The sequence below is a fragment of the Onychomys torridus genome, chromosome 18 (assembly GCF_903995425.1).
Source record: "Onychomys torridus chromosome 18, mOncTor1.1, whole genome shotgun sequence".
NCBI lineage: Eukaryota > Metazoa > Chordata > Mammalia > Rodentia > Cricetidae > Onychomys > Onychomys torridus.
This window is the reverse complement of record NC_050460.1, coordinates 4,510,451-4,527,467: the sequence shown is the minus strand read 5'-3', so window position 1 is coordinate 4,527,467 and position 17,017 is coordinate 4,510,451. Positions and strand designations below refer to the sequence as shown.

Here is a 17,017-nt window from a genome sequence, read left to right as displayed (position 1 = left end):
TGGAATTAAGTTGATGCAGCGGGCTCTTCGGTCTAGACAGCTCTTTCGTCTGCTGTCCAAAGGCTTGCTTCTGGAGTAGGAAGCAGTGTGTCTGCGGAGCAGATGGCGCCATGCCCTCAGCCCTCTCACTGATCTCAGAACCTGTGCTCCTTGCTCCTTGGGATTTTGTCTTAATGTTTATCTTCTTAAGGACTTATTTATTTTTATTTATTTCTTTTATTTTATGGTTTTTCAAGACAGGGATTCTCTATATAGCCCTGGCTGTCCTGGAACTAGTTCTGTAGACCAGGCTGGCCTCAGATTCACAGAGATTCACCTACCTCTGCCTCCCCAGTGCTGGGATTAAAGGCGTGTGCCGCCACCGCCCATTTTAAGGATTTATTTTTATACTTTAATGTATTTCTGATCTAGTTTGCTTTCTGTCTTGTGATAAAACAGTGACCAAAACAACATGGGGAGGAAAGGGTTAACTTGGCTTACAGGGTATAGTTCATTATTGGGGAAGTGGAGGCAGGATCTGAAGCAGAGACTGTAGGGGGTGCTACTTACTGGCTTGCTCCCCATGACTTTCTCAGCCTGCTTTCTTATATATCCTGGGTCCCCCACCCTATTGGGGGATTTATTAAGGCAATTCCACATAGTTAAAAAGGAGGCTTATTTGGAGGTAACTTACAGCCAGTAAAGGGATTGGTTACTGGATCTGGGAGAGGTGAGGCACAGTCCAGAGATGTTCTTTGGAGAACTGTTTGATCTACCATCCAGCATCCAGGATCACAAGGAACCAAGAGAACCAGCACATCCAGATCTCGGGTCTTAAGGGCTCCTGTCTTGGACCTGTCCCAGGGGCAAGTCATAGGTAGGCATGGCAGTTACTGGAAGCCTCCCTAGGGACAGTACTTCCAGGTCAAAGCTGGAACAACTACCTACTACACCACCCCCTAGCCCATGGGTGACACCATACACAGAGAGCTGGGTCCTCCCACATCAATCATTGATGAAGAAAATGTCCCCACAGACTTGTCTACAGACCAATCTGATGGAGATGATTCCTCAACTGAGGTTGTCTCTCCCCAAAATGACTCTAGTATGTGTCAAGTTGAAAAAAATAAACAACTCAATGTCTGTGAGTACATGTGTAAGTGTATGTGTGAGTGTGTGTGAGTGTGTGTATGCTTATGTGTGAATGTGTGTGTGGCATGTGTGTCTGTGAGTGCATGTATGTGTGAGTGTATATGTGTGTGTGTGTGTGTGTGTACTCCCATAGGTTTGTGCACATTAGTGTAATGCCTGTGGAGATCAAAAGAGAACACCAGATCTCCTAGAGCTTAAGGAAGGCCTGTGGTGTGAAACAGTACTTGTGAACACAGTAAGTCTCACCTCCTCCTGATACCTGGTTTCTGAAAGTCTACACAAAGGAGGATTGAGCAAAGGCAGGATGAGCCATCGCTGGACAAAAGGACAGAGCCGTGGAGTAAGTGATTGGACCACAGGAGTAAAATTCTGTTCATTTGTTTAACCTCTAACTATTAAGTTGTTGTGTTCTTTATCATTATTAGTTTGCATCTGAGAATGTAGTTCCCTCATACACCCAGATTCAATTAAATAACTAGAACTTGGTGATGACTGGTGATTTGACCTATTAAAAAAAAAACTTCAGATTCATTGTGAACATGCTTCTAGTCAGTTATGGGCTGTTATCACATGGAAAGGTAACCACACGGATTTTGTCTTAGTGACCTTCCTATTGCTGTGCTAAGACACCATGACCAAGGCAACTTATAGAAGAAAGTGATTATTGAGGACTATAGTTCAAGAGAGTGAATCTATCATGGCAGGGGCATGGCAGCAGGCAGGCATGGTGCTAGAGCAGTAGCCAAGAGCAACCACAAGGCAGAGAGGGAGAGAGCTAATTGGGAGTGGTGTGGGGTTTTGAACCGTTAAAGTACATTTAACATTTCAAAAGGCCACATCTCCTGCAACAAGGCCACACCTCCTAACCCCTCCCAAACAACAGTTCCAGTAACAGGGGACTAAATGTTCAAGTGCTTGAGCCCATGGAGGCCATTCCTACTCAAACTACTACAGATATACTTTTACATCATAAAATCCTTTTAATCTGTCTTTCAAAGCTTTTTACAAGTTCTTTTTGTCTAGTTAAGTATTGGTGCATTTGTATGGTGCATTTAAAAACTCTAAAAGAAGGCTGAAACTTTTTGCTGAAGAAATGGGCTGAGAATTATATATTTGAAACTTTAGTGTTGTCAACAAATTCAATTTTATATAAGAGAGTGCTACGGAAAAAGAGTTAGCAATGTGGAGCAAAGATCAGGAATAGCTTCCACTACCTCCAGCTAAGGAGTGCTTGGGCGTATGGAAACCATGAGGGGGCTTTAGCTGCGGAGATGTCAGACCTCTTCTACTGGCCTTTTATTCTTTTGAATTTCCAACCAAGTTCTTCCTGGATGTGTGCTCAGGTTCTATCCACCTAAGACCTTTGTCTCCCCCGCCCTTCTGTTCCTTGCCCTGGGCCTTGTCTTCCCAGGCCCCCACCCCTCTCTCCCCAGCCTCAGTCTCTGCACTGGCCTGACGGTCTCTCTGGTTTCTGGTGACCATTCCTTTCCCTGGGTGACTGTCTTTCTTCTATGAACTGGTTGTTCACTTTAACCGTGTTTTACCAATTTCAGCCTCGGCCACATCACCCAGGCCTAGTCTACCCAGCCTCTGCTGTCGTGGTCCTGCCCAGGTGTGACTTGTCTTTTCCATTCTCCTGCCTCCTGTTCCACTCCTGTCCAGTGATTCTGCCCCCTAACCCACAGCGCCCTAACCATCATCTTTCCTGAGCTAATCCCCCCATTATCGTGGACTATGGAAGTAAGAGCTGGTGCTTACACAGTGTTTCTGTAGCAAACAAGGAGTTCAAATGCTGAGTGTAGACTTCATGGAAGGAGTTACCAGTACAGATGACTAATTAATTTATGTTCTTTTTATCTCTTATTTTGGCCATAGGTGGTCTCTATTCACTTAGACTTTGTATACATTTTATAAATTACTATTATTTTCTTTTGCTGTAGAAGCATAAAAATGAGATTATTTCTTCATACAGAAAGCTATTGCTTCAAATCTTTGTAAATATCAGCAAATAGCTCTTGGTGGGAGTTAATGAATAAGTTGAAATAATGGAGCAGTGGAGCAAAGGGAAGTTTGGACTGACCCACCCTATCCCCAGAAAGGGACCCCTGATCCTTCCCGTTAGTACCAGCACCATCCCCTCTGAAAGGATCATGGCCAGTAAGGGATACACATGAGAGTCCCGGAGCAGGGGGGCGGGGGGGGACGGGAGAATCAGTAGCATTGGGGGAATGTGGAGAGCAGTGAGGAGCCTGGAGAAATGCCAGCCAGCATCCAACTCTAGTCTGCCTTTCTCTGTGGCATGGGGCCTGGCAGGAGCAGGCAGCAGGACTGGACAAACTGTCCTGGGGGAGGGGCAGGATGTGTGTGTGTGTGTGTGTGTGTGTGTGTGTGTGTGTGTGTGTGTGTGTAAGAAGGAGAGAGAGAGAGAGAGAGACAGAGAGAGAGAGAGATCACTCTTCGTTGTCAGAAAGATTCTGGGAAAGGAGGAACAAGCATGTAGGCTCTGCTGTAGGCATGCTGAGGCCCTTCATCCTGATTTCCACCAACGAACAGGGTCGGGGGCCAGAATGGGAGCTGTGGTGTAAGGGAAAATGTGGAAGGCTGGCCCTCAAACTCCTCAAACTATTTTGGCATCCCCAGGTCAGAGTGTGAGTGTCCCAGGCACAGGTTGAGTGCTAGCACTACACCAAAGAGATCCGTGATAACTTCACTCTAGTCCAGGCTGTAGGTGTAAGCATGGCCTTGGGGGTGTGGAAATACAGAGAAGGAAAGATGGCCCCTCGGCCAGCAGCTATGACTGTGTTCATGTATTGCCCTGTGGGGTCAAATGGGGAACAGCTCTTGCGGAAGTTCAGAAACCTGTGGGTTCAGCCTAAATGGGGGTGCTCAACTGAGGTAGAAGGACTGTCCAGGGAATTGCTGTTGTCACTGCCACTGTCCAGCAGAACAGAAAGCTGTGGTGTGTGTGTTTTCTACTCTTTGCTCCTTGGGGGCCTGCCACCTAGCTCCCAAATAAATACATGGAGACTTATTCATACTTGTTTCTAGCCAGCTTTTCTTAAATTGTCCAGTCTACCTTTTTGCCTCTGAACTTTTATCTTTCTGTATTCTACACACCTTTCTTTACTCCATAGCCAGCTGTGTAGCTGGGTGGCTGACTCCTGATGTCCTTCTTTCCTCCTTTTCTCGCTCCTCCCTCTTCTCTTTTTCTCCTATTTATTCTCTCTGCCTGCCAGCCCTGCCTATCCCTCTCCTGCTTAGCCATTGGCCATTCAGCTCTCTATTAGACCAATCAGATGTTTTAGACAGGCAAAGTAACACAGCTTCACAGAGTTAAACAAATGCAACATAAAAGAATACAACACATATTTGCATCACTAAACAAATATTGTACAGCATAAGTGAATGTAACACATCTTCAACTAATAGTCCACAACAGTAGTGACCAGATGTAGAGAGCAGCCAGGACCAGGGGTCAGGTGGCCATCTGGAGACTTGGAATGAGGTTTGCTGAGGCAGGACCTGATCAGGCTTGGGTAGAGCCTGAGGGACAGAGACAGCAGGTAAAGGCAGCTAGCTGCCTGCCTCTTGTTCCACATCACTGAACCTGCTCACACCCTGCGGGTAAGCAGGCAGTTCTTCACCATAGAGATCCTTTGAGATGGACACCTGCAGGCTGGTACCCAGAGGGCCTGATGGCCAGATCATCTCCAGCCAGCTTCTCAGACAGCATGAGCCAGATAACCTGCTGCTCACAGCTTGGGCTGGTCCAGTTCTGGCCTTATGGCTGCATTTCCCCAGCCATGGTCTGGATCAGCCCCACCTGAGGCTCAGTCCCCTGGCCCTGAAGCCAGGCTCTCCCCTGGATGCTGCCCTGGGGTTTTCTCCTTCAGCTGGGTACCTTGTAGCACATTGGTACCAGTTTGCTCTTTCATATGCATGGCTAGAATATCAACGCCACTTTTGGGTCAGACACACTGGCCTTGGCCTCCTGGTTGTAAGAAGCCCCAGGCTGTTCTCCTGCAGCCCTGGGGCCTCAAGAGGAATGCCTGTAGCCATGTCTCCACAGCACAGCCGTTTTTATCACCCTCCAGCTGGCTATTTGCTCTCTTTTCCATTTGTTCTAAACCCTAAGCTTCTCTGGGCCTACTGAAGTGGTGATGTTTGATCACAGCAAGGTGGCCACTCCTTTAAAGAAACTGTCACTGTGAAACCCTGGAATTACAAACCACACTTGGGTTTTAGACCTTTTGAGGGCCTTCATCAGCTGCATTCTGAAAGCGCTTGCAATGTCGGTCTCCAGTGCTTTGAGTTTGGTCTTACTTAAAACTTATTTCAACAAGCTGGACATGGTAGCACACACCTGTAATCCTAGCACGTGGGAGGCAGAGGCAGGAGGATCATAAGTCATCCTCAGCTACATAGTCAGTTCAAGGCCAGCCTTGAGACCCTGTCCCTAAAAAGTAAAATAAAATCTATCCAAAATAGCGTTATTTAATTCCATAGTAGAAATATATGAAGATAAGCATGTAGTCCCACAAAAGGACCATCACTTGTGAGGCAAACCTGTCCTGGATTTTAATTTCAACTTTTCAAATTTGCTGTTCCAAATCAGTGAGTGCCCCAAGAAGCTACATGGCTTTGCATTTGAGGCCCCATGTGACAGGGCTTCTAAGATGGAGACGACACAATACTGAGATCGGTCTTAAAGAAAACTCTTCATTTGGGATGTCTTCCACACCACTGAAGCCTTCCCCTCTGCTGCCCATGTCAGGAGAGGAACTCAAAGTGTCGAGTGCCTGACACTGACCTGAATTTCTTATACATGGAGAGTCTGGATGGGATCAGAGTGGGGGAGAGGGGTTTGACTCTTGAATTCATTTGAACCGGTACCATTGGGACTTTGTTCATAAGAATATATGTCAGGATGATGTTATGGGAAAAAAGTAAGCCTTTGAATCATGTAGATTGAAGGTCCCTGCACACTCATATGTTTGAACACTTGGTCCCATTAGTGCTACTCTTTGGGAAGGTTTTGGAACCCTTAGGAGGTGGAACCTGCTGGAGGAATATGAGGGTGTGTTTTGAGGGTTTAGAGCTTGGCTCCATCTCCTGACTTCATTCTCTGCTTCCTGTGTGTGTGTGCAGTGGGATTGATCAGTCAACTTCTTGGCCACCAGACCAGCAGGTCTCAGCTTCCAGTTGCCCTGCCTTGGCTGCCATAATGCACTGTAGCCCTCTGAAACTGTGAGCTGAAAGAAACCCTTCTTCCCAAACGTGCACTTTGTCAGGGTATCTTATAGCCACAGAAGAGAAACTACACATTATAAATACACTTCTCTGTGTATCTGGCAGTTGAAGCTCTGTTCTACAACAAAGAAAGTTAACAAATACAGAGATAGTGAGGGTTGTCAAGCTGACATATCCCATAGCCACCTGGGAAGTGGGCCCCTGCGCATGCCTGAGGGGAATTACCCTGAAGGCAGTAACTGGTGTGGGAGGAGCCACCATTCACTGTGCAGGTCTCCTTGATGTAAAATGCAGGAATGGAGCAGAGCAGCAGCAGGAGCATCTTTCTATCTCCAGAAGGTAGACCCAGGGTCTAGCTGCCTTGACCTTGAGTCTCTAAAATAACTCCTTCTCCCAGAAGTTGCTTTTGTCAGCGTGTTTTGTTACATTAGCACACATAAACTAAGACAGAAACTGAAAGTGGACACTGCCCTACATCTGAAGAAAATCCTTAAATATTACAGGATAATGGTGGTTGGGATGGCTCATATCTATAATCTCAGAAGGCTGAGGCAGGGGACTGGCATGAGTCTGAGGCCAGATTGGACTACCTAGTGAATGTGAAGACATCCTGGGTTATGATGGAAGGTTCTGTCTCAAGAAAACAAAATAAAATCAGAAAATAGAATTACAATATAAATTGCCTCCAACTTGGCAATGTCAGCAATCAAGTGTTACAGCTGCAGGAAGAATACAAACAAACAAAACCTGTGCTCTGAGGCAGAAATCATCTGCCAGGTGTGTGCTGTTGCAAAGACAATGAAAGCATGCACATATTTTCATCAAGCTAGGAAGACATGGAAGGGCTACTCCGGGGCCTGGGAGCATAGGTACTGACCATCATCCGTCTGCCTGCTGCCTTCCTTTCTAAGGTCCCAACTCAACACAAGGGAATGGACTCCGTGCAGTGAATCCATCTACTAACTTGTGTATTTGCACTGAGCATCTAATGTTGAGGGTGGGATACCAAGAATTATTTTATTGTTTTTGTCATCTGTGTGTGTTCATATGTGTGTGCACATATGTAGGAGTGTGTGTCCATGTGTATATACATATATAGGAGTGTGTGTTCATGTGTATGCACAAATGTAGGAGTGTGTGTCCATGTGTATATATATATGTAGGAGTGTGTGTCCATGTGTAGACACATATGTAGGAGTGTGTGGGTTCGTGTACATGCACATATGTAGGAGTGTGTGTATGTGTGTTCATGTGTATGCACATATGTAGAAGTATGTGCCCACACACACATGAGCATGCATGCAGAGGACAGAGGTCAATGTTTGTCAACTTCCTCTACCATTCTCCACCTTATATTTTGATACAGGGTTTCTCACTGAACCTGGAACTTGCCCCTTTTGCTAGACTGACTAGCCAGCAAGCCCTAGGGATTCTCCTCTTTTCACTTCCCCAACACTGGAATTTACACACAAGCACCCCTACTTCTGACTTTTTACATGAATGTTGGAGTTCTGAATTCAGGCTTCTTGGTCACCTGATAAGCACTCTACTGGCTGAGACACCTTCCCAGACCTGTTTTGATTCTTATGAGGTACTGTCAGTTGGAGAATGGGGTGGATCGGGTACATTCACAGACCCTGGAATGCATCAGGGACGGGGATACTGCAAAAGAATTTGGGAACAACAGGGAATAGTGGTTGGCTGATCCTCCCCAAAGGGAGGTATTTTTCAATTTTGCTTTTTGGAATAGGGAGAACATGAAAATTGTTGAAAGTAGAGAGAAGGGAGCCTGTGCAGAATAGTGGTGCAGCTATCAGAAGAACAGCTCTCCCAGTGGGAGAGGCTAACTTGAGAAGGGGGAAGAGTGTTGTCAAGTTGGGGATAAAGGTGGGGTGAGTCTGCCTGGTGAGGACAAACTATTGCCAGAAGGAAGAAAGAATGCAGTCTGTGGCAACAGCATGGCTTTCTCAGGCTGGTGTGAAGGCATCTCCACAGGGTGAGTTCAATGGCAGATGTGGGAATCATGAGAAGATTGGGAAGAACCGCTGTGGAGACCATAGGTCCACCAGGAACAATTAAAGGAACACTGCTGAGTATCACGTGTTTTCAATGAAACTAATATAGGAATTGTTTACTTTTATTACTTTAACGATGTGGCAGCTTGGCACAGAGGCAAAGAGGTTCAGTGTGGCTAGAATGGGTAGGTTATAGAAATCAAATGACTTTTTAAGGCTTTTAATTGTCTATTTCTGTGTGTGTGTGTGTGTGTGTGTGTGTGTGTGTGTGTGTGTATGTGTGTGTGTATACATGCATGCAGTGCCCTCAGAGGCCAGAAGAGGGCTTTGGGTCTCCTGAAGCTGGAGTTACCGGTGATTATGAACCACTAAACATGAGTACTGGGAACCCAACTCGGAGCCTCTGTAAAAGCAGTGAGTGCTATTAACCACTGAGTCATCTCTCCAGCCCCTCAAATAGTCTTTATATGGAAACCTGCATGTGAACTTTCATTGGAAATTAGTCGAGTAAAAGCATAATGGCAGATTTTGCTTCATCAATATGCTTTCCCCTTCACTGTCACAGTCAAACCAGGCAACGAATTCTAAGAAAATAGGGGCCCCGCATCCTGTACTTCCGTTGTTCTGCTTGCAGGAGAAGCTGTCGGGCTTTCTAAGGCTCACAGCTCATTCTTGCTTCTCATGCATTATGTATATTTTAGGCTGGAAAAACTAATAGCATCTTTTTTGGAAGACCAAGATCCAGAGAGTAGACTGGAAGTTGGTGCCGATATGCGTAAAATCCATCACTGTTTTCATCATTTTAAGGTAAATGTCAATGTTTCCTCCAGTCTCAGCCATGTCCTGCCATGCTCCAACTGCAATAAAAACTCTTCTTGTTGACCAACTGTGGAAACACCAGGACCCAGCCTTACACGTGCAGAAAACAGCCTGAGTGTCTCACCAGGCTGTGACTATCACTGGGCTGCTGCAGGGGTTGTATCTAACTTTTCCACAAATAAACCCTGGCCACAGACTTCTAATTCCTTTGCCAGGAGTCTCTCTGTCTTGTGCCCAGAATATGTCTATGCTGAAACACACAAATGTGAACACACACATGAACACAAAAATGTGCGCACGCACACACATTTTCCAACAGTTTCAAGATAATTGTCTCCAGGGTTTTTTTTCCAGTATTTTGATTTATTTGAATAATGTGCTAACTTTTCTCAGCCTCCAAAGTTTTGCTTTTGTGATAAGGGGATGGGAATGTCACCAGTTCCCACTTGTAATTTTGCACACTTTGCAAAGATACTGTGAGATGATGGAGCATTTTGTACCTTTTTCTTGTGGAGATATAAACAAATATCTATTTCGCAGTAACAGATCAAAGAAATGATTCTGCCGAGTCTATTTGAGTGAACCAATGAGTTTATTGAGGTTTCAGAGCATTTGTGACTCCGAGGAATGTATCATTAAAAAGTTCCACCCCAGCACTGGCAATGGCTTGGGAAAACAGCATAGGTTAAGCTCCCTTGCAGCCTGCAGGCCTCAGTACCAGAGTCTCTCCTTCAGTGACTGTTTGCTGCTTGTTAACCTTGGGGGAAGGGGCTTGTGAACTTTGTACGTTTCAGGAGCTTCCTGTGCCTTGGAAGTTTTGTTTGCTTCTTGCTTTGCTTCCTGAGTCACTGGCCTTCCTCCTCATTCTGGGAGGGAATGCTTCAATTTGACTAAATAGCTTGACAGAAAGGGAAGAGGAGTCTAGGGGGAGATACTGTTTAAGGAAGATGTTTACCAGTTTAGAGGAGAGAGGCTAAGGGGGAGGGGAATGGAGAAGACAAGGATAAGGGCAGACATGCATGCCCGGTGTATACTAGAAACTTAGAATGTGGGCATGCTCAGTAAGCTCTTACCCCAACTTACAGAAGCTGTTGAATGACAAGAGCACCATAAAGAATCCAGTCTCCTCTGAGAGCGCGCACCAGGCATGCCAAGAGCTGTTGGAAGGCGAAGAACATACGAAGCTCCGAGACCTTCTTAAGCAGAGGGACAATGAGATCAGTATCCTTCTGGGGTCGGGCGGGAGACTCTGTCTCGGCTTGGAGTGGGGGAGCATGTAGATTCCCCACTGCTGGCCCCAGGGGGTGGTGCTACCACATTTCTAGTGTCCCAGTTTATCCCAGCCTGCCACACACTAAGAAGTGTCAATCCCACAGAGCTCAACAAACATCTGACTTCAGCATTTTAGCTTGTTTTTTGTTTGTTTTTGGTAGTGTGTGTGTGTGTGTGTGTGTGTGTGTGTGTGTGTGTTCACACATGTGGAAGTCAGAGGACAGTTTTCTCCCTCCACTATATGGAACTTGAGAATGGAATCGGTCATCAAACTTGGTGGCAAGACTCTTCTTAACCAGCTGAGCCATCTCAAGCCCTTGGTGTAGTTATTCTTACAAAGAACATTTCAGCTCTTGCCTAATACCATACCATCTCTTGACACTAAATATTTTTCAAATATATTTTGGTTGCTCTGTGGTGGGCTTTGTGCTTTGAGTCCAGCACCAATAAGTTAGCTGGTTATCTTTAGCTAGCTGACCAGACACCATGCTGACCACAGCCTCACCATGGCCCAGAATTTGTGGCTGGTGTGTGGGTGAAACTCAAAAGATGACTGAAAAAAAATGGCGTATGGTATTTAGTTTATGAAAAGCAGAGAGTTGGCTTAGATGTAACTTTTTATTTAAAAGCCAAACCTCTTGTCCTGCATCCCACATTCAGATGTTCCCAAATTAGGCAGTGAGCAAAGACTGAGCGCTCCAGACAGAATTCCTCTTGGCTCTCAGAGGCAGCATCTTCTGGGTGCTCAAGGCGGTAGCTGCTGGCGGGCCCAGGCGGTGCCTCCTGGTGCAGACAGAAGCCATTACATCTAAAGAGACCCAATTGGACTGGTTAGACCCCAGGACTCTGGGACAGTTCTTCAGGACTGCTCGTTATTTTTACCTTTCAATCTTCTTGTAATAGTTTGACATTTTCGTGACACTTACAGCCTTTAAACATTCACAAGAAATCACTCTTGTCAAATTTTTATAAACATATTTTAGTCATTTAAAAAATTACTAAGACACTTTAAGAGCAGCTGTTGTAAAATTACCTAAAAAGTCTTAGCTACATAGGAGACGGGGAGATGGCTCAGTAGTTAAAAGTGCATACTGACCTTGCAGAAGCTGGAGACACAGGCCTCGGTTCAGTCCCCAACATGGGCTTAGGGACCCACAAACAAATATATCGTGCTATAGGTTCATGTTTTATACATTTTTTTTCCAATGTGTAGAGGCACTAGAAAAATGACTCAGCAATTAAGAACATTTGCTGCTCTTCTAGGGGGATGCAAGTTCATTTCCCAACACTCATGCCCAAGCACCTGCTTCAGGTGGTACACAGTCACCTGGAGCTCCGATTCCAGGGGAGCTGATGCCCTCTTCAGGACTTTGCAGACACCAGCACTCATACATGCGCACACACACAGTCACACACACACACACACACAGTCACACACATGCACACACACACACACACACACACACACACACAGAGGGGAGAGAGAGAGAGAGGCTTACATATACACAAACAATCACGCAAAGGAAAACTGCTGGTAAAGAGGTGGAAACCAATCCAAGTAAAGCAGACGAACTGCCTCATTGGCCTCAGTCTCTGATTTGAGTTGAGTCTTAGCAGACCCCGTGTCAGAGTCAAGTCAGCTTTAGCTCCTTTATTAACCAGCAGTGCTAAGTCCGCCTGTGAATCACACCCCCACACACACCTTGTCTCCAAGTGCTGGCCATACTGCTGTCACCCTGCATTCCTTCCCTTTCTCTTACCCCATCCGTCTCCAGGGACGGCCTCGGGCCTGGCCCTTCCCCCAGTCTGTGCTCTGTTTCTTTTCTTGGCCTTGATCCTAGACTGGGATCTCCCCCCTAAAAACTCCTACCAACCTCTCAGTACTTGACATGGCTTATGAACCTCTATGTATTGAGGAGGAATGAAATGAGATGTGACAGAGAGGGACCAGTCCAGGCTGGCTTGCATGTGTTTATAGAAAAATGAGATGTGTGCACCACCACCCCCCACCTTCACTGTACTGAATCCTGTAGGCTGTTCACAGGGGCGACACTAGGTACTCCATGCTGTGAATAAGTCACATGAGGTTACCTCCCTCATGGAAGGAGAGTGAGGGGCCAGTGAGAAGATTCAGTGGGTAAAACCATTTGCTGCCAAGCCTGACAACGTGAGTTCAACACCTGGAACCCACATAATGGGGAGCAAGAACAGAGACACACTGAGATGCTGTGATCACCTCTGGAATAGACATTTTAATGAAGCAAGAAGGAATGGAAGGCACATTGGTATTCTGATGGAAAAACTCATTGGCCATCCAAAAATCAACAAGTTGAAGTTACATCTGAGGAGGAATATGGAACAGATTATTTCCATGTTATATGCTCAAGAACATGTGTAAACCAGGCTAACCCCCCTCAGTTCTTAGTAGCAGTCTTCTTTCCCATGCTATTGCTGTGTTTTCTAAGACTCCTGTGTATAAGTGTGCACATGCACACATGCTCTTCTGCATGCCAAAGGTTGATATTGGGTGTCTTCCTCAGTCACTCTCTACCTTATATTTTGAGGCAGAGTCTCTCACTGAACTTGGAGATTGCCAATTTGACTGGTCACAGTGGCCAGAAAAGCTCAGTTGCAGGCCTTTCCCCATCCCCCAGCACTGGTGACAAGCATCTCCACCCTCTGTGCTTGGCCTTCTGCATGGGTCCTGCCTGAAAAGAAGACAGGGTCTCATGTAGCCCAGGATGCCCCCAAAGTCATTAAATTGACAATGGTGTCCTTGAATTTCTGATCCTCCTTCTACCCCAGAATGTTGGGATTCTAGGCATGCGCTATATCACCTGGCTTAATGTAGTACTCAGCTGAACTCAGGGTTTTGTGCTTGCTAGGCAAACACTCTACCAGGCTCCCATTTCTACTTTTTCACACAAACACTACCCGGTATTTAAAAGTTCTTCAGTTTGATAGTTTTCATTGTGCCACCATCAAAGGCTGATTCTGTCCTCAGCTGTCCGAAGCTGCACATGCAAATTCAAGGAGTTGCTATATTCCTGTGGCCAGTCTGCACCAAAGTGCACTAGTTACAATTATTTAGTTAGAGGATAATAATTTCTTTTTTAATTGTTGTCTGATCATGATCATCTCTCAGAGAGCCACTAGATCCTTAAATCAGATTTCAGATATCCTGGTCAACATGTTAAAAAAGGAAAAGAAGAAAACTCAGGATGCCCTCCACTTATCTAGCATGGAGAAGAGTGAATCCAGGACACCACAGAACTCACCCTTCATTTCTAAGAGCCCAGCAAGTCAGAGCACCTCCGTCTCCTCAGTCCTGAGCCAGGACCTCAGCATCTACAGGCACAGATCCAGTTTGCTCCACAAAAAAACAGGTGGGTAGACTACATTCTTCATCATCTGTGATGAGTTACCACATCACTTCCTGTTGTCTGAACTGTGCAAAGAGGAAGTTTCTGATGATGTATTTGTTAGAGGGTTTTTTTTTTCCCCAAGTGAAATGCCTGTTGCCCAAATTCATAAGTGAATGGAAGAGAATCAGTTGAGTATATTGTGGTGGCAATGGATGTGGGGTGAGATGGATCTGGGCACAAGTAGAGATGTCAGTTTCAGCGCGGGGGAAGAAATCCCTTCCTGTGACAGGGAAGAAAGAATGAGGTTCATGTTGTGACACCAGTGTCATGATGTTATCTAAACCCAAGTAAGCTGTCAACAGCCAAATAACTTTAAAACAGTGCAGCCTTGTCAAAGATTGATACATTAGCAAAGCTATGAGATCATAGGATTTCAGGGCTGGGCTCTTCCATAGGCACATTTTTCTTTTCTAGCTTTTGAAGGAAATGTTGGTATATCTTCTAAAGAACTCACTACATGCCCAGGATCCTTTGTGTGCATTGGCTGTTTGTAGACTATCATGTTGTGGAGGCCCATGACTGACCCGGCCTGGACCCTGAGGAACCTGAAGTGTGGTACAGAGGGGTGGAGAGCACCCCATGTTAGCCATGTAAGATAGCATTTTCCATGTACGTATTTGCTAGGAGGGACCAAGGCATCTAACCTGGGAATCGTTTGCAAGCCTGGTGTCATGCCAGTTTGTTTTATTTATCAACTTGTACAACCAGGAATGACCTAGGAAGAAGTCCTCAGTTGAGAAATTGTCTACGTTGGGTTGGCCTATTCTACAGGCCTATACTGTATTCCTACAGGCCCTATGGGAATATCTGTAAGGGCTTGTCTTGATTTCTCTGGCATTGTTTCTGGTATGTGCTCCCTCAGCACTACAGAGATGTATTTTTGAGGACTGACCTTGAACATGGGGAGCATTGGTTCTTGGTCTGAGTCCTGGACTGTGTAAGAGTTCTGAAGAAAACTGTCTGAGTGAGTGAGCAAGGATCCACACATTTGATCTCCCTGTTCGTGACAGGGGCATGACACTTTACATGCTGCCTTGACTTCCCCACAGTAACATGCTGGAATTGCAAAGAAATAAACTCTCCCTTCCCAGTGTTGCTTTTGACCAGGATATTTTGTTTCAACAGAAATGAAAGCAGAATAGGCTTTCTTTTGGGGGGGTTGGGAGATGGCATTGAGACAGGGTTTCTCTGTATAGTTTTGGTGCCTGTCCTGGACCTCACTCTGTAGACCAGGCTGGCCTCAAACCCACAGAGACCCGCCTGGCTCTGCCTCCCAAGTGCTGCAGAATAGGCTTTCTAAGCAGCACACTTCATTTATCAAAGACAGCATCCAGTACCATGGAGGTGGTTTTGTAATATCTCACTCTGTGTCTTTTAACTCCACATCACCTTGTCTCAGTGAGTTCTTCACAACACAGTAGTGTGGGTTCCAAGCCCCTGGGAAACAAAGATGTGCTGTCCTGTTCACGGGGGTACAGAAGAACAGTAAGATTGCTCATTCCTCTCTGGCACTGATTTCCACACAGTCCTGCCACATTCTATTATATACTGCAGCTGGCTGAGAGAAAATGGGAGCAGGACCAGGGTTGTTGAATGCTTTCATTGACCAGTCCATTCTGCATGTGTTTGTGGAGTGTATACTTTACGAAATTATTGCACTTTGATGTGTTTATTGCATATGATTATAGATATGGGCATGTGTGTGCCAGAGCCTGCATGTGGGGTCAGGAAACACTGTTGGCAGTACAGGGTCTCTCCTTGAACCATTTAGCTGCTGTGATTTGACTGGGTGTCCTGATATCACCTTCCTGCACTTGGCCATCTTGCTGATCCAGGCACACACTTTGTTGTAAGCACAATGCTGTTTACTATTGTTATAAGCAAGGTTTGCACCACCCTTGTGTAGACTAGTTACTAGGCTAAGTCTCAACTTTCATTAACTCATTTAAATAATCATTATCCTGTAGCTTAGGTTTTAGTTGTTCTCCAAGTTTCTTAAAGATAAGGACATGTATATGTAAGATGAATTGCTAAGCAGTCTTAATAATAAAAAGTCTGGAGCCAAATATTGGGGTAAAACCTGAGAGATCAGGGAAGAAAAAGGAAGCCAGCAATGTCTTTACTACTATAAATCCTTAGCCAAAGAGAGGCCTACTTCCTGTATTCCCATGCCTATATGCTTTTCTGTCCCTGCCCTCTTACTTCCTCCTAGCTACATCACTCCCTGTCTGTCTGTACAGGCCTCCAGACCTCCGTGGTTAGTGCTGGGATTAAAGGTATGTGCCACCACACCTGGCTCTGCTCCCAGTGTGGCCTTGAACTCACAGAGGTCCGGATGGATCTGTGCCTCCCAAATGCTACGATTAAAGGCATGTGGTACCACTGCCTCACCTCTATGTTTAATATAGTAGCTGGCTTTTTCTTCTAATCTTCAGATAAGCTTTATTGGGGTGCACAAATAAAATATCACCACATATATAGACAAACACAGCTTTGACATTAGAATAATTACAGGTCAACAGAGCAGAGTCACTGAGGGAACACATACTAGGACCCTGTCAGAGATAACCAGAACAATCCAGACAGTTTGAAAGGGTCTGGTGTAGGTGGGGAAAATAATAACCCATTGTTTGGCTCTTTGCTGAGCATCTCCTGTGGGAGCTCAGACATGGGAAGGGAAGGTGTGGCTGGCATGTGCAGAACAGACTAACGTAACAGGAGTCACCAAGACTCATGGCCAATTTAAAATTCCTGAGTGTAGGCCAGAGCCTGGAGGTGCTAAGGTAGGGACAGGCATCCTGGGTGTTAATGGGGTGGAGTGCACAGGGCTTGGTAGCTCACAGGCTGTGTAAAGTCAGGATGAGATGGACCCCCAGGTCTCTGAGTGTCTGGCAATGATCTCTACAGATGTGAGGACTGGGAACTGCCTCTCCTGGCTCTACAGTGATGGAAGTTTTGACCATTGTGAGTATATGTCAGTACTGCTGGAGCCCAGGGATGGTTTTCAAAGCATGGTGCTGTCGCCTACTTGCTGCACATTCTGAGCCACAGGGCATAGGGAAGCCACAGGGGAGATAAATTGTCTTTCTAACTTTATCCTGCTCC

The 17,017-nt window shown here is 45.8% G+C and overlaps 1 protein-coding gene across 1 annotated transcript in view; it reads left to right on the top strand.

Annotated features, from left to right (window-relative positions):
* The window catches only part of Kif6 (kinesin family member 6), a 304,808-nt gene that overhangs the window by 126,518 nt on the left and 161,273 nt on the right, over positions 1 to 17,017 (top strand). The window contains exons 11-13 of the mRNA XM_036168128.1: positions 9,098 to 9,203; positions 10,301 to 10,436; positions 13,664 to 13,873. Of these exons, the coding sequence (XP_036024021.1) occupies positions 9,098 to 9,203; positions 10,301 to 10,436; positions 13,664 to 13,873 (452 nt within the window). The remainder of the gene's footprint in view (positions 1 to 9,097; positions 9,204 to 10,300; positions 10,437 to 13,663; positions 13,874 to 17,017) is intronic.